The sequence below is a fragment of the Daktulosphaira vitifoliae genome, unplaced genomic scaffold, assembly GCF_025091365.1.
Source record: "Daktulosphaira vitifoliae isolate Bord-2020 unplaced genomic scaffold, ASM2509136v1 Scaffold_1, whole genome shotgun sequence".
NCBI lineage: Eukaryota > Metazoa > Arthropoda > Insecta > Hemiptera > Phylloxeridae > Daktulosphaira > Daktulosphaira vitifoliae.
In genome coordinates, this window is record NW_026099572.1 from 76,375,671 (window position 1) to 76,402,371 (window position 26,701).

The 26,701-nt window shown below is 32.7% G+C and overlaps 2 protein-coding genes across 6 annotated transcripts in view; one reads left to right on the forward strand and one right to left on the reverse strand.

Annotated features, from left to right (window-relative positions):
* LOC126910522 (uncharacterized) overlaps nucleotides 1-7,230 on the reverse strand; it is a 33,603-nt gene extending 26,373 nt beyond the window's left edge. For both annotated transcript variants that reach the window (XM_050693156.1, XM_050693155.1), the window contains exon 1: nucleotides 6,973-7,230. The gene's annotated coding sequence lies outside the window, so the exon portion shown is untranslated. The remainder of the gene's footprint in view (nucleotides 1-6,972) is intronic.
* The window catches only part of LOC126910517 (uncharacterized), a 35,631-nt gene extending 9,183 nt beyond the window's left edge, over nucleotides 1-26,448 (forward strand). The window contains exons 2-18 of one of the 4 annotated variants that reach the window (XM_050693142.1): nucleotides 14,198-14,345; nucleotides 15,803-16,172; nucleotides 16,253-16,308; nucleotides 16,441-16,497; nucleotides 16,669-17,994; nucleotides 18,280-18,443; nucleotides 18,539-18,684; nucleotides 19,597-19,646; nucleotides 20,366-21,052; nucleotides 23,565-23,639; nucleotides 23,707-23,790; nucleotides 23,863-23,969; nucleotides 24,062-24,417; nucleotides 24,485-24,647; nucleotides 24,731-24,875; nucleotides 25,611-25,809; nucleotides 25,918-26,448. In XM_050693142.1, coding sequence (XP_050549099.1) covers nucleotides 14,198-14,345; nucleotides 15,803-16,172; nucleotides 16,253-16,308; nucleotides 16,441-16,497; nucleotides 16,669-17,994; nucleotides 18,280-18,443; nucleotides 18,539-18,684; nucleotides 19,597-19,646; nucleotides 20,366-21,052; nucleotides 23,565-23,639; nucleotides 23,707-23,790; nucleotides 23,863-23,969; nucleotides 24,062-24,417; nucleotides 24,485-24,647; nucleotides 24,731-24,875; nucleotides 25,611-25,809; nucleotides 25,918-26,073 — 4,289 coding nt within the window. In that variant the 3' untranslated portion in view covers nucleotides 26,074-26,448. Of the gene's footprint in view, nucleotides 1-14,197; nucleotides 14,346-15,802; nucleotides 16,173-16,252; nucleotides 16,309-16,440; nucleotides 16,498-16,668; nucleotides 17,995-18,279; nucleotides 18,444-18,538; nucleotides 18,685-19,596; nucleotides 19,647-20,365; nucleotides 21,053-23,564; nucleotides 23,640-23,703; nucleotides 23,791-23,862; nucleotides 23,970-24,061; nucleotides 24,418-24,484; nucleotides 24,648-24,730; nucleotides 24,876-25,610; nucleotides 25,810-25,917 lie in introns of all 4 variants that reach the window. The other 3 variants (XM_050693141.1, XM_050693144.1, XM_050693143.1) reach the window with 3 other exon arrangements.
* The last annotated feature ends 253 nt before the right edge of the window (nucleotides 26,449-26,701 follow it).

Genomic DNA, 26,701 nt, shown 5'->3' on the forward strand with positions numbered 1-26,701 from the left:
TATTAGTAGGCAAATGTCATTAGTCGTCGAGGTACTTATAAGTAAAAAAAAAATCCTCCAAAAATTAAGAGAAATGGCACCGTCGGTAAAAAGTCAAATGACAGGCAACGTAATGCAAGTGTTGCGTGTGAAACGAAGTCGTTATAAAATAAATCAAACGTTTGACTCTCGTTAGTCATGATTTTTTTGTTAGAACTTCTTCTGGTGACCAAACAAAAAATACAACGAAAATAACACACAGAAATAAGTGCTCAAAATGTTCACCGCTGTTTAATCCATTTTGACGATTACTGTATAGCGCATTAGCAAAATAGATCTCCGGGTTCTTAAAAAAACGTGTCCCGTTTTCTCATGAGAGAAATCGCAAATAATTTCGGATTTGGCAACCGCACGCTGGCGCGTAATTAACAGCAATTGATTACAAACGCGAAACGAGTCCAAAAGCGATACAATGCATTGGTTATTGGCTGACGTAAAACAATCAGAAAACTTTTATCATATAATAATATCGAGAGCCGGACGAGCACATAATGTCGTAATGGAAAACGCGAGTGTACATTAAAATACTGAGCGCACTGTTTGTGTAATATAAAAAACGCAGTTCGCAATTATAACATTAATTACAATAACGATTCGGAAGGATCCTCGAGCCGGAGCTTCTTTGGATTTTATATAACTGCGATGGGAATTTGTGATAACACAAGCCGCGGTTAGAAAATACGAGTGTCCATTGCTTTCACCACCGCGTGACATCTTTGCAAAATTCACAGGAACGCCGTACGAATGATGAGCATGTGCGTATGATAGTCGTGAACCGCGTCGTCGGCGAAACGACTTAAGTTCATCTTATCCACTGCCATGGCGTTCAATTATAATTAACTCCCACGATTCGGCCGTTTAATTGTATTTGTGCACTTAAAATTTACAACAACGTTGGCGAAATCCGTCCTAGGACAGTTTACCTACGTACCACAGCAACGACACATTTGTTATACGACCACGACGATAAAAAAACATTGTCGTATGACAGGAGTGCCTCAGATCATAAACGATAAACACATGTTATTGTGTGCTTATTTATTTGATTTTATTTATTTTTCGTCGTCTGCCCCACACGAACGTTGTCAAAAAAGGACCCGTCGAAGTGCTAACCATAATGGATTCTGAGTTCAGCTGTTGTTCTTTATAATAAGATTATTATTTTTATTTATTGGCTTAAAAAACCATCGCCCAATAAATTATGTTATGAAAATAATTTCATTAAATTGTATAAATACGTTTTTGATAGTTGTATTTATTGTTTACCAGAAGGTAAACGATAGTTAATAAAATCGATGTAACTATGTAAACATTTTCTGATTGGTGTATTCGTTAAAACCTAAAAAAAAAAGTGTTTGATATTGAGTAGTAATTAAGATTTTTGTTTTGAAATATTATCGACTTCTTATGAAATCGTTAATATGAAAATTGAAGAGTGGTACCTATAAAATGATGTAAACCTCAATAAAATTAATTCTCATTGAGAGTACCTACAATTATTCATCTCACTCGTCTACAAATTAACCTGGACAGTTTATTAATTTTATTTATTAAACGTGATGATCTTGCCTACTCAAACCAATGCCATTGAACTTAAAAATTATTTATAATAACACGTTTTTTTTTTTTATAGAATTTCTGCAGTTTCACTATTTCCCTAAGGCGTAATTTATGAACTGCCGAAATGTGCAATGCGGTAAAAAGTCGTCACACTGACCGTTCTAACCATTAATAATAACGTTTAATATTGGCTTATAATTTTTTTGAAGACTACACTTACATATTTCAAAATAATCCTGGCGGCCTTATTCAGTAGCAACAATATGCAATTTTTTACAGATAATGTACACTAATCCTAATCGACAGACATCATTGCGATAATTGTATATCGCTTTTCTCGTAGTAACAGTTGAAATTGCTTACAGCCTCTCCTATGAATACTATTCCCATAATCCGTATAATAAACGATAATAGATAAAAACCACATTGTATTGTTTCAATTTACGATTACTTTTGCCATAAATATTATTAATGTTATGCATTGTGAAATGATTATCCGCAGTTAGTTAACACTTTTAATATTCTTGAACTGAAACTCAAAGAAATCAATGAATTGGTTGCTGTATAGGTTAGCAATGAAATTTAGTTTGTGAATTTCCTGATTTCAGCTTTAATTTTTTATTTGGCTGTAGAAATATTTAAAAATTTCAATGAGAAATATTGAAATGAAAATGGACTATATCAATGAATAAATCATTACACACGCATACAATTATAAAGAAAAAATATAAAATCAGATATTTCACAACTAAAGTATTCAATGTTTTTGTTTATCGACCAGTTATTGGCAAATAATAAAAATCGATGGACAATGTTTTCAATTTGAAAATCGAGTATTACTCACTAGTATTAATTTCAAATTACTTTTTTTCAATTTCCTTGGTACCGAAATAGAGTTAATAAACACGATAAGTATTATGTTATAGTATAATATTGCGTGAACATTAAATCTATTCAACAGTTGATACGATTTTTTATTTTCAATTTCAAATCGAACTATTATTATAAAATAAATATTAAATTGTTATACGACCAATTCTAAGTTTGTCTTGTTCTTATTTGCGTTGTGTATTAGAAAAGTAATGTGGTTACACCAATCGTTATTTAAAAAAGTAACAGTACTATCTCGTCAAATTGCAGTAGATAGGTTTGTTTTAATGTTGATTTGAAATTTTATATTACACAATTCAAAATATGAAATATTTGCACGTTGATAAATTGAACATAATTATTAAGAAGCTAAAACGTGTAAAGTATTTTTCATTTACAAATTTGAATTGTTAATTTCATTTATTATTAAAGAATTTATAATTTTGGTTTATATTTTGAGTGTCAAAAAACGATCGAACGCCTAAACGACAGTCATGGAGTTACACAATTTCACTACAGAATACATTAGAATATATTTGAACAACATAAATCATCACCAAAATAATTTAATGAGTTAAAATATATGTGTTTTTCGGCTTTAGTATCACACGATTATTTAAATTACTTAAGGGGAGATACTCTAAATAGAGAATTCTATATAACAGTTATGTCATATAATAAACTTTCAAATTTGTTCACTGACTAGCAAAAGGTATATTTATCTATTATTAACAATTGAAAATTATACAATCAGAATTCATAAATTGTATTATTAACAATGGAATAAAACGTGTAGGAGTAGATATCGCTTGTTAGTTTAACTTTATTGTACCGTACGAAATATCTTAAACCGATCACGCAAAATAAGAATTATATTAACGCGGTATTTTACATAACTTAATTGATCCAATAAAAAACGTCATTATTATGCGGAATTTCGGTTGAAATAATTTTAGAAAAGACGTTAGTTCAACAATTTTTTTTTTCTATTTTAGCAGACAGTAGTAATATTTGAGCCATTATACGTATGAATGCTAAAAAGATTTACTAAAAAATACCCTAAACGATTGTAGAATATTGTCAATGTGTAGATTTATACGTTTAAACGAGCTTATGTGTAGAGGTATGGCAAAGTGGTGTAATATTTCAAATACTCAAAACTTTATGCTGTTTAAATGGACACTGTGCAGTGTGTGTTGCGCTATATTATTATCTGTACAGCGAAAGTGTTTACCATATTTTATTACAAGTATTATTTGCACACACACACACACACACGCCTACATGAACAATATCTCAGTGGACGAGACATATCTCGAGCTTGAGCGCGTGTTGCAGTCGACCTCACTCTGTTATGGCTCTTGTTGAAATCCTCGCAGTGTCGCGTGCTACCAGTTTGCCCCGTAAACAATAGTTTTATCCTCACAACAACAAAAAGCCAAACCATATATATATATCAAGTTCCAAATACGTTTCGTGGCCGTAGCTAATAACGCGCGCTTGTTTTGACAGCCGACTTGCATACGAGCGGCAATCCGAGCGCGTTCTCATGTATGCACTCGTTACTCGGACGCCCTCGAACCGGTTAACCTTGTCTCTACAATTTACACATTTCCGACCCAGATACGTGATCAATTAGCGTTTTAGAAACTTAATAATTAATACTTTTCCACCGCGTCAAACTACCCTCCGGAAAAACACGGCGCGGTATGACCCTGATCCGCAGGTACGGCGGTCACTACACGCGCGATGCCCAATAACGCTGTAGTACAATCACAATATTGATTTTCGCTTAATACGATACTAAACGGGCCAGCGTGACCGATATAGTCCTGTGCGACAATAGATTAATGATCGAGGTCGGACACGCAGCCAATACATCACGGCCCGGTCGACTTACCGTCATCGCCGGTGCCCACTGCGATGAATACAGATTTCAGTGCCACCTGACACAATAATTACTTAGCTAACGACGTTGTTGACGGCAATTATTCGACAACTGATCACTTCCAGTGTATATGGACAGCGCAAGAATGATTTTTAATTAAACAGTCACGGTGCTTCGTTTAGTTTTATCGTTTATTTCTCACCAATATTCCATTTCTACTGCCGCCCGTGCCGATTTCAGCCTCGCAATTGAAAAACAAATTATAGGTAAGCCAATTGTAAACGTCACGTGCCAAATGTTCTCTGGGGCGACGGCTATGTGTGCAACTTTGTTTTCGCCACTTGATTTTAATTAAAAATATAACTAATTGCGTACATAAAAAAATGATAATTTGTCCGATTCCAGTTTGGCCATTTAAATCAACTCGACCTAGTCTAATGTTAGTTATTTACATTCGGCGCTCGCACACAAGTTGTTTTCTGAATTATTGCAGCAACTGTACACGTACTATCTGCTTGAGTGTAAAACGAACTATACTTATGCAACTATTTTCTCTCGATCACCGTGAGATAATTGTAAACTAAATAATTAGAAGAAGATATGAAAAAACACACACGCGGTTAATAAAACGTAACTGCACATAATGACGAATATAAAGTAAAGCAGAAACTACACTTATTTTAATTGTATGAATTTCGGATTACAACGCAATATTTTTCATATTTTATTTTCAGCAAAATGTATCTAAGACACTCATTAAATCGCTTTCCGGTAAAAATGAAAACACTCTTACGTCATGTAGTTTAAAAAAATTAAATTCAGACAGAAGTAAATTATACTTTTAACTGTTGAAAAAAAAAAAAATCTAGCGGCAAACATTTTAAATCATTCAGTTAGGAATCTCCAAAAGAATGCCATTGCAATTATTTTTTGCTTGCAATAGTTTTAATGAATTCTCCTGCTACTTCATATTTTGTCACAGCAAACGTCTATTTCCTGAAGTTTCTAGAACAACAGCTATACTTTGACCCATATTTAATAAAATATATAACTGGTATTGCATACATAACATTTAGTGTAGACATAGACATGTTCAACTTTCATTTCGACCTTCATGTAATTCATGTTTATACAGATCACTTATTTTAAAACCACCCGCGCCTTACAATACATGCACACATTGTACTATGTGTTGTATTGAAAAAATTTTCTTGCACAATAATAACATTTTTTATTTAACTAGCAATTTTACTGTCCGTTTTGTAATGTTTGGAGGATACGCAAGTTTCAGATTAAATAATTGCAATTTAAATACTGCCACTCATAAGAAAAACCAAAACACTAGTATTCATTTATAATTACTAATTTACATTTTGTACTCGAAGTCGTTGTATTTGCATAATTGTTGCATCTGAGTTATTTACATACGCCCGAGTGCATTATAGTGTGTATAATTACTTTGATTTTTGGATCCTAATACGCCGAAAGAATGTTAGATGTGTACGAGCAAAAGAGATAGTAAGAGGAAATGATATCAGAGTATCGAATGGATTTTGAACCATTTTAACGCCCACAATATAATTAGAACACCGTAACGGCCGCGGTGACCAGACACGATACTTGCACTTTTACTTGTGCTAATCTCTCCGCCGGTGTGTATATGTCATAGCAGTGTTTTCTTTTTTTAATGTGGTTCGCATTGATATTATCGCATAATAACGTACATTGTTATTTCATTATTTTGTAAAATTAATGCTTAGTAAACAATAATATTTATGTACAGAAAACATAAAACGATGATTAGGTAAAATATCCTGCCTAAAGCGTGTAAATGAAACAGGTTTCACGCTCTGAAGAACTAAAAAAATATGTCACAGCCATTTAGTGGCCCTGATTATTTGTTCTCTGTAGTATTAAATACTCAAATGTTGTACCAATTCAAGTAAACACCTTAAAAATATCGGGGCATCATTATGCTAAAGTTAAAAGTGTTTATTAGACATTACTCTTACTGGTTTCCAAAAGTAGATTTTTCAGTGGAACTTTAAATTTATTCTTATTTAAAAATTATGATATTTCGAAGAAGTAACGAAAGATTTAAATATAAACCATAGTTATTTTTATACGTATTAAAATTCAACTTGCATTTATGTGCGCTTCTTAATTTAAACAAAAACCAAGTACGCAAAAGGGAAATTAATACAAAACTTAAAAAAGAAATTTGAATATTACTTAAGTTATAGTTATTATAAAATATACTGGTTATTCTAAAACTATCCAAAATTATATGAATACATATAAATATATTTGAATATTGTTTTGTTAATTTCTTTGCGTTTTATCCAAACACTTATTTTAAATTTAATTTAAAAGTGGTCATCCAGAAAATGGTCAATTGGCTAATAGTTTGATATCAATACTCGGTGAATGAATATTTGTCCAAAAAAAAAATTACGAATTGTAATAACTCGTTTTTGTTTTATATTATCAAGTATGTAGGTGCTGGCTCATTTCACAACATGCACTACAATATTCCTTGCTACACTCCGATGATGGTTTTTAATTTCAGATGATTCACATCTCCAACGGCGACTAATTAAAGTAACTTTATTTACCTGTTGTCTATTGGAAATCCCTTGAAATCGCTAACTTTTGTTCATCTATATCCAATATCATTGTGCCATACGATTAGAATAATTATAACTTTGGCTGCACGATTTTATATTAACGTTATTCGGTGAAATAAATTAAATTCACTTTCTACGCTTTAAACGTGTGCCACTATAGTAATTTAACGATTCGATTGTTTTGTTAGTGTAAAGAGAGATGACTGAATACACACACTGTTTAACATAATATGTTAATACGCTAGACTTGATATTATTAACTCGAGTATTTAATTTACTCTTAAGAAAAAAAAAAGTTAACAATCATAATATAATCGTTAACATTTTTTTTTTTACGCTATAATAATATTATTAATATGTTATTATAACAGGAAAAAAATCTTATAATACCTATGTAGCTTCATAGGCACAACAAATTGAGTCATTGAAGAAATACTCGCATAGAATATGTGAATTTTTTTATCAAACTAAATAATTTAAATAAATACATTTCACCTATCGATGAATTCACCTTTGAGCGATTTATTAATAGCTAATTTTTTATGGTCCTTGAAAAAAGTTATTAACGTCTATGCCATAGTGACGTCATGTTGCTACAGAAAAAATGTCTCGTAATTAAGTGCGATAAAAATTCGATAACGCAAATTCATTGGATGACCAAACGACTATGGTTAGTTTTTGGCAGGTGTACTTTTTAACCACAACAAAACACAAAGTCGTTTCGACATAATTACTCGCACGTCTAACACTGTTGACATTGTCACCGATTAAGTCATTTGGAGTAAGCGCAGTGTCACAGATCATTTAACACGAGCATGAAAAACTAGGGTACTCCAATTGAAAACCATAAAGAGAGTCGGACGTTACGAAATGTTGCTGGCTAAACGAAAATATTCATAAATGTATTTTTTACTCCGACTGAAATCATAGTAAAAAAGACAGCTGTACAATATAAGCTCGCATTACAATAACCAATTGCATTGAATAACAGCGCAAGTCATATTAACACGTTGTGAATACAAAACAACATATTTATAATATTCGGCGTTACAACGGTCCAGTGTACAATATAATGGCGCGCTGTCTGAAAATTGCATAATTTGTGTGGATATTTTATTTCGTATGTTATCCGCTGCTAGGTAGACATGCCGATAATAACGTTGTGCGACGATCGAAAGCCGCGGATAATCTCTTGCGGGACACCTCACAACATTAATCCGTAATGTTTTTGCAACCGTCGGAGCTCGTACTCTAACGATTTGTCTCGAGGTAACATTTACTGCCGGCCCGGATCGTGACAGACTTTGATTAGTTAGGAACATGACATCACCTTTCGGTTGTTACGTGCGGACGTAGGATAAGGCACAGCTTTCGACGGCGATATCTCTTAGTGGTGCACTCCCTAAACCATAGAACCGCAAACAATATGCACGGGCCTCTGCGGATCAAACGGAGGAACACAATGGCAGAACACGACAGCGGCTTCAAGAGTCACGAATAGGCCGATAGGATGTGGAGCAACGAAAATAAAACCGTTTGTGTACAAGAGGTATGCGCCGCCGCATATATATTGTACGACTATTAGGCAACAACGTCCGTATCGTTATAGCTGAGGGGCTGACGAAAAACAGATTGAAGACCCGTCCAGTGTTATGTAATGGGTTCCTGCGTTGGTCTATATTATTAAACGGCTGTCGTCAGCTAAATCGTTCGTATTGGCTCGTCCGTTATCCCCGTCCGACAATTTTGTCCGATTCTTTGGTTTTATTGCCGCCGCTTGTAGTTGGGGTCAGGACCTCGACGCCGTCCGGACAGGTTGAATAGAGACGTACGCAGATCAGAACAGACAATGAAAACGCACTGCACACGCGACTGACGTCCTCCGGCGTACGGTCTTTGTAGGAAAATACACATGTGGTGGCCGCATTAGGAGGAGGTCAGAGGCTTAGTAATTACAATCTACTCGATATGACGATTATTAAAATCGAAACTGATGAGCTTCTGTAGGATTTTGTCTAGGAAACGATGTCGATGAAATCGTTATGATAAAACGTTGAGTAACAATTTACAGAGTTCATATTTTTTAACTCGCGCGTGTTTCGACACACACAGATAAAATTTGCAATCTAAATCTACACATTAAGAAGTTTTAACGCATAACTAGCAGAATTAATATCACTGCAACGAAAAACACTTTATTTTCTCCGCAAACACAGGCGGTTAAACGTGCAACTATTTAGCGTGTGTCAGTTATAAATAGCAATTTTTTATTGCGCTTAACCGTACGGCATTACTGTACACAAACACTCAACGAGTACAATTCCATTTTGACCCCTTGGGTGAATTGTACACGGCCAATAAACGCGTTGAAATGTATTTTGCGCTTCCGGATCGATACATACCCAAACAAATGACAATACTCCATGTACCTGAGGTTATTTTGAAATTTGATGTGCATGTATACTGCAATTTTACTACCCGTATTACGCGTCACGTAAACTCGACAATTTCACAACCCAGTGGACACAAGCCAAATGAAATATAATTCAGTGAAAGTAAAAATCTACGGCATATTATTACTCATTATGTTATGGCCATACAAGACCCATATCAATGTGTTCATTACAGGGTTCCTCGTTTGTTTTAGAGGGTCTCCTGTGTAGGACGAAGGCTGCGGTATCCTTGAAACAGTAATAATATTTTGCCCGTCTTTAATAATATCTTTTTGTTGGATGTCCGTTGTTTAGAAAAATAATGAAAAGCATATTTTACACAATAAGTGTAAAAAATATAAATAGAGTTGCGAAACTCGACATTAAATGCAAATTCTTCACGAACCTTGGACGTTTTTTATCGTTTTTCCTTCTGTCGATAGATTTCTTCGAATGATACACGAGGTGTTAACGAAAATATAAATTAAAGATGCATAGAAATTCAGTGTAACGTGCGATAACGTGTGTACGGAGTGTGGCGAATGAATAGACAAAGATTTGAGGAATAAACATTTTTGACGCCTTTCTATTTAACAGTGTAACAAAATATGTTTGTACACATCGCGTTGAATTACACCATTATGAGCACTTACAGTAGGACAATTTAAATCTTCTGGACCGTTTCTAGAATGTCGCTCGTCGGATTGAGTTGTGCGTCAAATGTATCGTATAGACGGTAAAACTTAAATTTAGCCGTTATTCAATCAAGTCCGGGCAGTTAATTAAAATAACGACCGAGGACGCGTTTTACTACTGAAAAACGAGTTCCGAGGAGATACTTTTGACTGAAACGGGAGAAAGTAAAAGTTAACATGAAACCAAATTATCGGTTTTTATAGAAATCATCAAAAGATACGCGATGGGCATACGCTCATCTGTTTCTAATGGACCGTTGAGTAGTTTCAGTAGTCATCTGTGATACGAGTGTAATTAGCTATTGTGGTCTGTAGAGTTCGTCCGACAGTAATATATGGATGTGTTCGAGCAGCCGGATGTGCCCGAGTTGGTTTTGCTTATTTTCAATTATTTTTGAAACTCAAAACGAATCGATGTCGTTGGATTTGTTATAAAGTCGATTAAATCAAAAATAATTGTCAAGATTTTAACCGGCAACCAGTTTTTACTATCAATAAAACAACAGTATTATTAACGAGTCTATTCGCTTGACAGTTGAAAAATCAAATTACTACGAATACATGACTAGTAGTTTTTCGGGTTAGGTTACCTACACAATAAATTGTTCCGATTATAATTATGTGTCTAGTTCATTAGTTTGAGTGATACATATTTTTAAAAACTCTCAAGGTTACACTTTCGTATTTCAAGCGATCGACGAGGTATTATGATCGTTTCGCAATCAAACTCGACATCAAAAACAGTGGAAAAATTTCAAACGAGCAGATCATTTGTTGCCCGAAACGCGACTGAATTTACCGCGAGGAAGAAAACGGCCGAACTAAGAACTAACTGTTTTGCCAAGACTCAAAAAACTCAATACCGCCATGTGTATAAAACGATAATAGGACTTCAGTACCTTACGCAGAGTCGACCGTTTTAAATGTTTGTCCTCGGCCAATACGTTCGTGAACTCCGTTTGAATAATTATAGACATTTTCGTGGTCTTGCACTTGCAATCTCATTGTTCGTCTGACTTAATTACGTCCGCCGGGTCAAAACAAACAATATTGCAAATTATCTCCTAAAAAGGACGTGCAGTTAGCGTTATACTGCAATCATTTCATTTTCGTTTTTTATTACCGTTATTAATGACCAGCATAAACAAAAGCTGCGGTTTGCGAATAACACATAGCGCAGTGGTGTTATAAAGCGCCGGAATAAATGTGATGCAAGACCGATGCAGGCCGGCCACGCCCGCTCTCGACTTCGCGGCGGTCTTGAGTCGACCTCGCCTTGACGAGAGCGCCCAGTTTTGACATTTCTGAGTGTCCCGCAAATCGCATAAAACGTGGACCAGTTTTTTTTTTGCCTCACACATTTTTAATACATTGCGGCTGTGTGCGTTTCTATGGCACACGCCGCAGTGTCCACGTAAAAGTAAATTATGTTCCTACGAGAGTGTGTACACTGTGCAATGTGATAACGTTCTGGTGTGTATTTTATACGACACATTATCACACACACGCGCGGACACGCGTAATAGTATAATGTCTGTGTAAACGGCGACTTTACGCTTTGCCGGCGTTGTGACTCCCACGGGCGACAAGTGTACTCGTTTGCGACTCGCATAATACCGTACTACGTGTTTGGTCGGGTGAAGGCGGTGGCGCCCGAAGACAATTGCCGTTTTTGTGTATTTACGCGTGTTTGGGTTTTATACTAATGCGTGTAGTATGACGGCTCAACATGTACACGCGGCATTTCGACAACCCATAGGATATTGTTGTAGTTGTCACAGTGCTGACCCTAGTGCCGTTCCTTTTATCTCTCGTAGTGGACACGGCACGACGTCCGAAATAATGGGACTCCTATTACCGGTGTCCAGGCACGAGCTGTGTCGTAGCACTGCACTTGTACCGGTAGAATGAAATGTAGCGATCAAATTATAGGGCCGGTTGGCTTAAGGCGGCAATGACAATGGTATGGCACACAGTTGCACGCGTTCCGAATGATTAATAAGATTGTCTACGGCTGACTACACGACCGTTCGAATTCGATAAATCAAAATTAAACATGCGAGTTATGGGCCATATAAATACACGTGCATTAAGTTTACATTGGATAGCGACCTCTATTGTGTCCGAGTAAAAAATTATGAGAAGTACACGTAATATTTTTTAGTAAATGTCGAACGAAACTATTATGTGAGCTTGTATCTCTTAGCTCGTTGACCGAATTATCATAATCATAAAACATAAATATCTTAATGTCGCAATAAACAGGCGAAGGCTCTTTTCTGTTTATTATAAAAATGAATAATAAATTTAATGTAAAAATTATTAAATGTGAAATTTGTTTGTTTGTATTAATGCGTAATGTCCAGAAAAAATTGAATATCATGATTGTATAATTGAATTATCCCCGGTGGAATGGTAAAATTGTAGGAAATGTAGCTATGTAATTTTTTTTAGAAAATGAAACGGGAAAATTGTAGAAAAATTAAACGAAAAGATAAATAAATAGTGTCGAAGCTAAATTATTGTATAAATGCTATTTACTGTTCAATAGAATATCAGTAACCATTACGAAGTAATGTTATACAAAATTATTATCCATGGTGGGCATTAACTAGTTAATTATTTTTCTAATAAACTTTTAAATTAACTAATGTAATATTCCATTCAAATAACTTAGTTTTTTTCAGTTAATTAGTTAAAATAACAGTTAAGCTAAATTCAATATTTCATAAAAAAAAATGTATGTCTTTATACGTTGTGTATGTAGTTTAATTAAAAAATAAAATCGAATTTTCCTCTATTCCAAATATTATATTTATATAAAAATATATATAATTTTTTTAATTGTTTCAAAAATATATGTGATTTGAAGTGATTTTTTTTAATAACTAGTTTTAAAGATAAAACAGTGTAACCGACACCAAAATTAAAAAAAAACTAATAAAAAATTATTATTAATTTTTTTTCCTATTTAGTTTTAAAAGTCGATAGTCGATTCATAACTTCCCCTTGATCACCGATCAATAAAAAAAATGATTTTAAGAAATTTTAACCAAAAAATTAATTTTAAAAGAAATAAACTTTTTTTAAATTAGTTAAGTTAAAAAAAATTCAACTTAGCTAGTTAAATTTATAATTTGTTAACTTTTAACTGTTAATTTATCGCCATTTATTTTACTTAATTTAACTTAAATTGAGTTAATTATTTCCTTTAACTTGGCCATCTTTGGATATTATATTCTAGTGACTTTGTTGCGTGCGTTAAATAACTGTCGAAATATAAAAATAATGTAAACAGGATCAATAATCTCTCTCGGTTTTTTATCATAAGATATATGAGTTTTTCAAAGAAAATTATGTCGTGGTGACCGTCTTTTTTTTTATCGTTAAAAAATTACATAATTCTTGAGTGAATTTTAATATAATGTAATATAATATACTCTAACTGAAAGGCTTTGTATGTAATCTGAGCATTTTTCATGTAAAGTAACTCACTAACCTATTTATTACTTATGCTAGATTTTCTAGTTATAACCTTAATTTATCTGATCTTTAAATGGTAATACGCCTACGTAAAATGACATTGTTTACTAAAACGTAATACTTTTTTTTTTTAATGTAATGTTCTATTTTTTTATCGATTCTCAAGGATAGTAAGATTTCTCGTGATTCCATAAATCACAAATATATTTCAATAATAACGGTCTTAATACGGGACCGAGATCTGTTATAGAATGAATTATGACGTGCTATTAAGATAATTATTATTGCCATTGTTTGGGAGTACTGATTCGGTCGAGAAAGATTTAGACAATGTAATTTCATTTGAAATAAGTACACAGTGTTTGGCCTTGTCTAATCCATGGTTCTATGCTAATATGATATCATTCAATCATAATAAATATCTCTACTTACTGTATAATTGTATTCATATGATTTTTATTCATATTTCATCACTTCTTTAATGGTTATTGTAATACTTTAATGACTGTGATAATCCCAAAATGTGCCTAGTCGGTTTTTAGATAACAATACAATAACGAGTACGCCTTGGTATGTTTTACTTAATTCGATTTGATTTTCTAGGTTTGTGCGATGAACGACAACATAATGGCGAGTTCAAATGCCCTGAAGAGTTCGGATACTATCCACACCCAAGCGACTGTTCACAGTATTATGTATGCGTATTCGGTGGTGCTCTTCTGGAGTCGTGTACCGGAGGGTTGATGTACAGGTAAGTGGAAATTCAATTAAACGATTGCAACTTGTATACGCTTCTTCCGAAGCATAAGTATTTCAGATTCAGAAAACCATTATCAAAGCTATTTTGCAACACAACAGCTCTTACAGACACACAAATATACACATAGCCAGTACACTATACACGTACATAATCTATATATTATCCTTAGATATAATATGAACGAGTGTGATATACTACTTTCACGCATCTGACATGTTATTTATATTATACATTACACCGATGGAGTGATGTAATCATAAACGAAAAATACCGTTCGTTCATTAACCGTACTCGATATCATGAAAAATAATAAAAAATCGTAAATCCGTGCGTTTATTATCTCTGTGTTATAGTTTCATTCAATTAATGAAACGCCTTACGCGTTGCACACACAATGGTACTATATGAAACACACAAGAGGTTGCACACAATTCACACGAGTGCACTGTACATTATCTTAAGGTTATGACGTGATCGCAGTGTTTTTGTTCTCGTTTGGATGATCGGATTAAAGATATCATTAGGAGTAAATTAAACGAAAAGAGAGTTTTTGACTAATGAAACGAATCGTTTTGGGCATTGATAGTTCTTGCGTCTACGATAAGCTTTGACATATCCGCATCGATAATAATTATCCACAATCAATCTTCGCTAGCCATCCGCCCACGCGAAATAATAAAAAATATAATTTCATTATTATACCACATCGTTGTTGCAGATTCATTTATGTAATTTAATGTGATTTATGTACACATATTCCTCTCGGCTAACTTTCTTCAGGTCTCTTGGACCCCGTAATAATTAAAACAATACAAATCAATACACTTTTTAATTTTAAACAATTTTTAGTACTATATTCAAATAATTTTTTTAAATTCAATGAACCAATATTTTTCAAATAGAATATGTTTAGACGTCCATGATTTGGACATTACCTCTCCGTCATCAATGAGTCGACTATTGGAGAATTAATACCGAATCAGTGTAATCAGAATGGAATACTGTAAATCGGACCACGGGCAATACATGAATTTGCAATTATCATAAATAATTATTTTCTAGTTACATCATCTTTCATGTAGTAATCAATTTTAACCAGTCATAATAAATATAATTGAATAAACCATATTTTATATCGTTTCGCTTTAAATTTATCACCTATTATAAAAAACAAAATCGTGCTTTTGATCTCATTACGAAACAGCATAACTCATAAACCGATTACTATGCTTAATAACTCGAGTTTAATACTAAAATTACTGTAATTTAATAACATCAGTGCAATGAATATAATCAAATGATATGAGATCATTGTTGTTGATAGTTAGCAAAAGTAAAACGTGTAACACATAAAAGTCAATAATTTCATTAGATAAACAATTTATAGACTTTTACTACATTATTCCAGTGTAATACTCATAAGTCACTAAAATCTCATTAATTTGCAGTCACGAGTTGCAAACGTGTGATTGGCCTCGTAACGTTGGATGCGGAGCTGAAGCTGCTATAAGTCAATCAGATATTAACCAAGAAAACGCGTTGCCATTAACACGGACGTCAGAACGTCCAAGACATCCAACGCCCCAACCTCAAAGAGTAACGCCGTCCGTATTCACTGGCCAGAAACAGACCCAAGATCAACAACAAATCAACGATCAACACATCATCAAACAACAACAGTTGTACGATGAGGACGATTACAGAGCAATCGAAGACGACGGCGACCGTCAACAAAGAGTGTACAGAGGTCAACCGTCGACTTTGGGTCAAGTAGCTCGAGACCGAGATGGTCTGACCAATCATAGAAACGTAATATCGGTAATAAAAAACTAATTTATGTTAAATTTTATAATTGAAATTCCATAACTATACTTTGTGCCTTTAATAATGTTTATTAGCCGTTTGTGGGAGTAGAGAAGAACAAACAATTCCAATTACAAAATCAAAACTTCAGGTTAGTATAAGTAGTTAGTAGTTTGTTTCGGGCAAAAATATAATTTGCACTCATATATCGTACTTAGACTTACTTGACGTAACTGTTATTTTTTTTGTTTTGTACATAACGTATACCTACACGTTGAAACAGAAACGACACGGGGCAACTCCACGTTAAACAACGTTTTAAAAGACAGACTCGACTGAGGTAAAAAGACTATCACAATATTATTAGAACCGACTTATTTGCACTGTTAGTACCATCAGTGCTATTCGCGAATAGTAGTATTGAAAGTTGATGTAGAATGATGGTGACGGGTACTTAACTACATTTAAAATTAGAATAATTGTGACGTCATATTTTTATTATAAATGTTAGCCATAGCGGAATGACGAGGATAAGACCAACTGATACGACCGTTTCAACTACTCATTACGCCTTACGCAGAGTACCACAAAACCAAGTGATAGCGAAACCTTCTTCCTACATACCCATCACTAACATGGACAACCCACAAAAGCAAAAACGTTGTTTATATAAATCTCAAAGGTATCCGGGACTATTGATACCATGTCCTTCGTCGAATAACTATTGGGGCGGGCCGCCAATGAGTTCTTCTTCCGTGTTAGAAAACGAGGAAACAAATGACACAGAAAATTCAGAAGACGACAAAGAGGCAGTCGATGACAAAGGTGATTACTCCGATTACCCGGAAAACGAAAATCAAGAAGACTACGAGGAGGAAGAAAGTCCTTTGCAGCACGATTTGAAGAATGCTGATAAAGCGTTTGAACACTTAGTTAATCGAGTGCGTTGCAGAAATAAAAACAGTTGCGAGAATAAAAATAACAAAGAGCAAGAAGACCTCGAAAACCAAGAAGAAAGTCAAGAAGAATCTCCTGACAGTAAAGAAGAAGAACACAAGCAGCCACCAAAATCTACACCCAAACCAAAACCGAAACCTTCAACTACTCCTAAGCCGGAGCCATTACCGAAACTTAATGCATTAAGGCCTCTTACGGTCGCACACAATTACAGACCGGCCAACTTCACTAAATTAAGACCACCTCCACCCGATCCACCACGTCCACACTACCCGCATCCGAAACATGATGACGGAGATAGAAGTGATGCTGAAGAACAAGAAGAAGAAGAAGACAGTCAAGAGAGTAGTCAATTAGAAGATGTGGAAGAATACAACGAAAACGACGATCTCGCCGACGACGAGTATTACTACGATGATGAAGAAGACTATGACGTAAAACCGAAAAAACCCCAAATACCACAGAAACTAGCACAAATCGATAACATGAAGTTTAGTGGCGAGGGTGACGAACCTTCTGAGAGCATATCCAAGGACACCGTTTTAAAAAATGTATCTAAAACCATCGATTTACAAAAGCCAAATGAATCGAGTTCATTGACTCTTAATTCTTACAATGCGATAACTTCAAGACCAAAACCGTACGACTCGGCTGCCGAAGCTTATTCTCGTATAAAAGACAAAAACAAATTTCATGACCAGCAGACGGCCATGCAAATGACAGTTTACGACACCACGGTGTCTTCAAGTGTATTCGAAGATAAAAAAAAAAAACTTAAAATACCGACGACAACTACTAACTGGACAACGGTGTCGCCTGCTAAAATGCAGTCGCTGAAACCAACTGTCCGAACGACTGCACGAACGACTTTATTTAAAAGGTGAGACACACCATGACTTTTTACACGCACCAATTGTGATTAGACGTTCTTTTTACTCGCGCATAGACAAGTTGTTGTTTTTACTATACATTTTTAAAACTTTCATTATATCATCTAAAATTGTCATATAAACATATGCAAAATGTTAAAGAACGCCTAATTTTACTTAATAACTCGACACAAACACAATTTATTTTACAAATAAAACTCTTATTTTTGTTCATTCAAATTCTGTGTTATTGTGAGCTCAAATATTTATGTACTAACATGATTATACAATTATAGACCACAACAAATCTCCGTTCCATCTTATGCGATTGAACAGACTGTACAACCCGTAACCACAGCCAGAACCACGACTACGATCACTGTTCGCAATGTATCACAGCCATTCGACCCTACTTTCTATAATGTCTACGACGACGATTCAGATATCTACAAAGATGTTGGTAAGTGAAAAGAAGTCAATATAATTTATCTGAAAATTATCCAATAGTTTTGCAATTTAAATTCTATACCTAAAAAATGTAATAATTGCTGTTAGATTATGGTCAATTCACCCTTTCATCTGTTAATAACAACAACAACAGGTTGAAACCACAACCAGATCCATTCAGAGTATCTGTACCGGTATCTCAAGCCACCCCAAGATACCAAGCCAATACATTTGTGCCAGAATATAATCTTAAGGTATTTTATAGTTATGTATAACATACCACCTACTTAAGCTATAGAAAATCATTAACTTAAATAGTTTTATTACGTTCTAATAAAGTATTGTAACATGTAAAAAACTAGTCGAATTAGTTTATTTAGAGGTCTAATTTAGTTTAGAGGAGATCGCTGTATACATTAAGACTTAAAGCATAGGATCTATTAAATGTAAATAAAAAAAATTGAAAGTAAATTAAAGAAAACACTAAACTCAAAAACGCAAGAACCCGACAAAAAATAATTATATAACGAATTTACAACGATACATAGTGTTCGCTTGGATTGTTTTTCTTTTATCATCTATAATGAAAAAAACTGTACTTGTTACAGATTTTTTATTTTACGTTTATTTAACCAAAGATTAGGATAATGATGATTAATAATTACTGAGCACTCCGATTTCCATAAATTAATCTAAGTGAATAAATACGTCGATCTTTAAAAGAACATTAAAATTGTATGATTTCTGTGGTGTGCGTGTATTTTATTAGATAAATCGAATGTATGCCACCTTAATTATTTTTAGTTTTTAAGAGCAAACGTGCACAAGCTAACTGGTAAGAACATCTCCCTTCTAATTGACAATAATATGTTCTGATAAAAACACGTTTTTACAAATTGTAAAACTAAGGCCACGTTAAAATTAGTGTAATATTTAAAACGTTTATTACAACAGTTTTTGGACAAATAATTATGCAAGAATCAAGTTTGTATGAAAATATAAGTAAAATGTTTTTATATTTTTCCATTGTATTTCAGCGTGTACTGAATATTGTATAATGGTGCATAATAATAGATTTATATATTGTAAAAGATTTTTAGAAAATAAATAATAAAAATGTATTATTTATCTGAAAATATTTTTAAATGTCTGATTATTGTTTACAGGTCACCGAGGAAGAACCTCAACGAGATCAACAGACCAAAGCCACTTACAGGTGAGTGATTATTTTTTTCATTATTTTAATAATGAATTTCGCTTATGATTGGGAAATTACTACTTTAGTTGAGTAAGAGGTTAAACAAATTACAATGCAACGTTTATGATAGATACACGACCACATAAATTCAACGACAATGTAAATAAGGCTGTGCGGATTTATTACAATGTATTGTTATTGTAGAGCAGTTCCAAAATTATTGTTGGGCGTGCGATGCTATACATGTACCGTATAATTGCGTTTATGCAAAGTGCTTACAATGTATATGTTAAAAAAACTAACTGTATAGTGTACATATAATGTTGATAAAAATTAAATTATACGGTATAAAACATTTAATTGAGATAGACTTAACATTTTTTATAAAACAAAGAGACGTGTCAAAATTCTATTAGTGATGAACTATTAACCTTCGATTAATACAAACAATCACTATCATTTGCATTTTTAATGACAAAACAATTTTGTAAATTTTGTTTTCGAGTTGCTGCGCGCCTTATTTGCATAATGACGATCATTTCATACACAAAACATAGCTACCTACTACTTTTACTACTACTATTATCTATTACTACTATTATCGTATTTACTATCTATCATTTACTGTTAATTATAGTTGTAACCACTTAAAACTAAACACCCATTTGATTTGTGTACATATTTTATACATATAACTTATATTTTTTGTACATATACATCTATATAATTTTAATCAGGTCTACAGTCATCGGTGTAAGTCCTTTCGTCACGGACCGCTCAACCTTTAAGTTTCCTTCGTCAACCCCAAGTACTCGCTCAACATTTACGTTTCCTACGTCCACTCCTAGTACTCCCTCGACAGCCTATCCATTTGCCTCATCACCTTCGTTATATTTAAAACCGCCGTCACCTCTAGTAAACGATTACTGGACAACTGTGGCCACAAGTGCCAAGCCAAAAATAAATCTTCAAGACTTTCGGATTATCGTAGATCCCTACAATACTACCCGTTATGAAGTCACCACTCACAGAGGCTCGGTCATAACTAGTCCCTTATTGCTCAAACTTCGACCTACACCATTCTCATTGCCACAAACTCCGTCTACTTCGACGACGACTACAACGACCACAAGCACGTCCACGACGACCACCACCGCCAAGTCGATCGACTTTGACCAAGAATATGATGTCGTAGTCTCGGAGGCCGAATCCGAAGAGGAAGAAGAAGGGTACATTGACGACAACTCTGTGGAAAAGTCTAGTACGATTTCGACTCCTTTATCTAAACCCTCGGTCTTCCGAATTCCCGATCAATTCCCATCCACTTCTGCCAAGAGCGGTTCGGGTGTTCAGTCAGTCACGTCAGCAGCGCCGACGAGCAAACCGGTGACAGAATGCAAAGAGTGCAACGAAAAACCGTCAAGGTATGGAGGATGAATATTTTAGGATCGATGTAAACGCATCAGTTTTTATCAGAAACACATTTTTAATGCTATAACAAAATAAACACAGACCGATGTTGTTTCGATCGAATCGTCCAACGTGGCAAATTATAGAGAGCATGTTTAAGTGAAAATTAGTTAAATATTGCACGACGTAATGATAGTAACTGAGTTTATTTGTTAATGACACAGATCAGCTATATTTTCTTTTTACCACTGTCCACTTTAAAAAATAATTATTACCTTAATTATAGGATCAAATACTTAAAAACATTACACATGTACAAATCTTGAAAAATTATAATTATCTCTGTGAGATTTATAGTGTCATATAACATACATAACTGTACCCGTATGAACACTACAAAAGTTTACACACTGTAATTAATTATATCAGAGAAATTTTTTTAAAGTTTAGAATGACAATTACAGAATACATGCTGAGACTTAAGTTTTATTAATATAAATTACTATAATAGTTTCAACATAGTCAAGTCACTTATTTATTTATTACACGGGTATTACACATTTCAAATATATTTTATATCTTAGTTTAACCAATTTAAAATGGTTTAGCTACATTAAATGATTTCTATTATGTAGACGTATATCAATTAAATACAAAAAAATATTATAATATTGGCAAAATTAACTTTTGGGTTCAATACTACTAAATGTATAACATACGTAATGCACGTAGAAAACGTTTCTATAGCTAAAATAGATGTAAATACCTTTTATTTTTAAAGATATCTGTACATATTAATTTTAAAAGTAAAAATTAACCTATTTATAAATGCCTAAAAGTGCGATTACTGATTGTATACCTATAAAATATTTAATTATTCTAATTAAGTAAAAATGAATAATAACAGTTTCAATTTAATTTAATGTATAATAAATGAATTAACACTTATAAATGTAGTTAGTGCATAGCCTATGCTCATAAAAATATAGCAGAAATGTATTTAAATGTAAGTTTGCAAATAAGCATAAATAAAAAATATTAGTGCTATCAACATTTTATCAACACAAAATTACAGTATTACATAAAATTCTTTCAGTTTTGTATATTTTAGTAAAATTATTAGCTAGTTTTCACTTTATTTAAAAATATAAATTAAATATATTAACAATTATAATTTTGACATTTAAAAATTTTGTTATTTTTTTTTTTTTATCTTAACCTGCAACTTAGTACTATTTACCTTTGACAAATTACTCATAGTTAAGAAATTATTATTGTCCAAAATAAATAAATAGTATTCAATTGGTAACCTTCGCTTATATGTAATGAATTACACGTAAAACAAATAATAATTTCTTCACCAAACGAAAGTGAATAGACGAGTAGATTTAAATATCAAATGATCTTAAACGCTGTTAAGAAATTGTATATTTTTTAATTTCTATGACTATAAAAAAATATATTTTTCAACATTTAAATTAACCTTAAAAGTTTCAAGATTTGTACATATTTTTTATGAAGAGAAAATCGTTTGTCACTACTTTGAGTTATTGTGCAATATTTTTCACTTGCAACTGCGATTTCTTTACTTCCTTATCTATTGATATTTGTGCTTTTTGTGAACTATAAATACACAACTATTTGCATATAATTAAAATTAACAATAAAACAGTTTTTATAATTAGAGTTCGTATCTTGAAGAATTTATATACTTTTCATTGTCTTCTTAATAGTACCAATGTTAGATAAATGAAAATAATTTAATTTGAAGCTAACAATGTTTTTACCAGTAATACAATTTATTAATGATACTATCGATTATTCAAAATTATCGAGTACTACTCTATAGTATTTTAACGACTATTGATTAATGTCCGAATAGTTGTCAAATGATTTTTAATTAATTCAATAGTTACCATTACTAATAATTCCGAGAGCTTGAGGTGTTTCAAATTCATACAATAATAACTTTTTATTATCCAGTTTTTATCAATTTTTTTATATTAGAAAATTTTGAGTGAAAATTATAAATACACACATAATGATACGAACCCTTATTGTAATTTAATTTAATTTATAGTATATAATCACTGTGAATGCTGATAATATGCTGATGTGCAAACATATATTACTAACTACTTATTCTAGTTTAAGAAATTATTTGTGTAGTTTAATTACTTAAAACTGTAACTATGGTGGTGGATATCAACTACTTGAACGATATTTATCGAATTCACCTTACCGTTTCGGTTTTTTGTTGCACTTAATCCTATAATTCTTCAAGGCACATCTGTTCGATAATTCTTTTAATGAATATGATGATATTGTTAGCTATGGTGTTTTGATGCTATTTTCTATGTAAAACACAAAAGCTCTATTTTTATTTGTATAAAGCTTTAATGTCATACAATTTAAAAGTTTTTTTAGTAGAGCGTGTATAACTAAAACTGTATTTTATATATTATTTAAATAAAAACACGTTTTTTATGATGCTAACTAATTCAAAGTATATCTGTAAATTAATAGAGGCCGAGTTAGGGGAAGTGCCACGTATACGACGGCTAGTAGTAATGACATTGATAGGGGTACTCCTTTGTCAGGGTAAGAGTAAATTCTTAGCAAATAATAATTCATAGACCATTTTTTTAATTTTACATTTTAATAGAAGAACGCGGCCTACATTAAAACCGTCCACGTCAATTGTCAGCAAGGCATCAGAGTTCATAGATGTTTACAAGTACCCACCAAAAAGGTATTAAGATAATCTTAAAATTGATTTTTAATTAAAACATTTTTTAACGAGTTAAATTTCTTAATACTGTAGACCTGACCCTATCTACCCGACTCCACAACCAGACAAAACAGCAGCAAAATGCCGCAAAGATGTTTGCCAATTGCCCGACTGTAGTTGTGGTGGTAAAGAAATTCCAGGTAATTTTCGGTTTATAACAATAGTTTTAATTATTATGGTTTTTACCAGAGCCGTAATAGCTGAGTAATTATTAAATCGGTTTGTGGTTTAGGTGATTTAACGCCTGAAGAAACCCCGCAAATGGTTTTATTGACTTTCGACGATTCAGTAAACGATCTAAACAAAGGGTTGTACACAGATCTTTTTGAAAAAGGTAGAGTAAATCCTAACGGATGTCCAATCAGTGCCACGTTCTATGTGTCCCATGAGTGGACTGATTACAGTCAAGTGCAAAATTTGTATGCTGCCGGACATGAAATGGCATCTCATTCAGTGTCGCATAGTTTCGGTGAACAGTTCTCGCAAAAGAAATGGACAAAGGAAATTGTCGGCCAAAGAGAAATCTTGTCTGCTTATGGTGGAGTCCATCAAGAAGATATTAGGGGAATGAGAGCTCCTTTCTTAGCTGTAAGTATCATGTCGTTTAATAAAGTTATTAGCTCATTCAATTTTACCGTGAAAACAATACTTCCAGGTGGGAGGTAATAAAATGTTCAAAATGTTGTATGACAGCAACTTCACATACGATTCATCGATGCCCATTTACGAAAACAAACCTCCAAGCTGGCCATACACCTTAGATTATAAATTATTTCACGACTGCATGATACCACCTTGCCCAACTAGATCTTATCCAGGTATAGTTTTTATTAACTAATATGTTTATATGATGACGTAAAAAATAGTCCAAGCCAATTACTCCATTAAAAAATTTTCATAGGAGTATGGGAAGTACCAATGGTTATGTGGCAAGACTTGAATGGAGGCAGATGTTCCATGGGAGATGCTTGTAGTAACCCTCCGGATGCCGAAGGCGTGCATAAGATGTTAATGAAAAACTTTGACCGACATTTCACAAGCAACAGGTAAGTGATCTCTAATAGTAATAATAATTTTATTTTCAAAAACACTAAAAAAAGATCATATAAAGATATACTTCGCTAATAAGAGATAAAAGTAATGTTACTTTTGGTATGCATGAAAAATGAACAGTTCTAGTAAACATTAGTGGGCACGTTTCACTTTTTTTTCAATTTTAAAATAAACAAGAATTTTATAATTACTACCAACTAAGTCCTTTAACTTAATATATTATGAACTATTTACAGTTAAAAAATTAAAGTGCTTTAATGTCGTACAGGAAGTAAATAAAAAAAAATATCTATATTTAAGTACCTCGGGAAGTTCCTACCATCGTTTTAAGTAAAAAATAAAGGTTTTAATCATACTAAAAATAAATTAAATATTATTCTTAAGTCTACATAACTTTAATATAATCTGAAGAACATTTTACTAGAAATAGGGGGAAGCGGGATTGGCTTTATAATAATTTTTTAGAAAAATTATACCTACTTTGTATAAAAATTTTAAGGAGAGGAATATGAGATTTCGCCTCTCGTACTTTTTTCTACCCTTAGTCTAATTATATGGATATAACTTAAAAGTTTCTACTCCACTTTGTTTAAACAATAATCATATTTTGTTACATAAAACTGTTTTTATATTTTTATAATTTTATAATAAATAGACATTTTTAAATACGATCCTGATTCCAGTATTAATAAAATTTGTTTAAATAATATTAATAACATTTTTTTTAGAGCGCCATTCGGTTTGTTTTATCACGCTGCTTGGTTTACGCAACCCCATCACAAAGAAGGGTTTATTCAATTCTTAGACACCATCGTGAACATGCCCGAAGTATGGATTGTCACTAATTGGCAAGCACTCCAATGGGTGAGGGATCCAACGTCCATATCTAGATTGCAATCGTTCAGTCCTTTCCACTGCGATTATTCGGTAAGTTCAATATGAAGAAAATGTAATAAATAATAAATCAACATGATTAACCAGAATAGTGTAGGATCAATGATTCATAACTAATTGTTATATTACTTGAATTAACAGGATAGACCTAAAAAATGTAATAACCCAAAAGTATGCAATCTATGGCACAAATCTGGTGTAAGATACATGCGCACATGTCAGCCATGCCCTGATGTATATCCATGGACAGGAAAGACTGGAATCAGGAGTAGTCGTATAGACGACGGATCCGAGTGACTCGATTTGACAAATGCCAAACATATTGATTAGAAATTTTTAAAAATAAATTATAATTAATTGAATTGTTATTATTAAAACATGTGAACACTTTTTCATGTCGTTACATATCGTTATCACGACGTTGAAAAACTGAATACATGTACATAAAATCTAAATTTTACATTCAGTACCATTTTTAAATTTATTTTTATTACCTCATTACTGTTTTAAATTTGAAATACAAAATATTTATTTAAAAATACATCAGGAAATGTGTTTGCATTTATTATAACTAGAAAATGTAAGCATTGTATAAAAATATGAAATGTAATTATACTATTGTCTAACATACTTTTGAAAACAAATACGACAATGTTGTAGGTATTGTGTAATACTGTTATTTATATTAAGTAAAATAAAAAATAAATTTATACATTTTGTATAGTAATATAAAATATTAATTCATTTACCTTATATCAATTTACAACTTCTAAATACTTATCAATCACGAACAATAAACTTAAACGTTATAACGGTAGAAGTAGCGAAAATAACAATCGAAACATAATTTAAATAAAACTTATGAAGCTATTAAAGTCCATATAAGTCCAATAAGCTATTCTTGCATTCGGAGCAAATTTTTTTT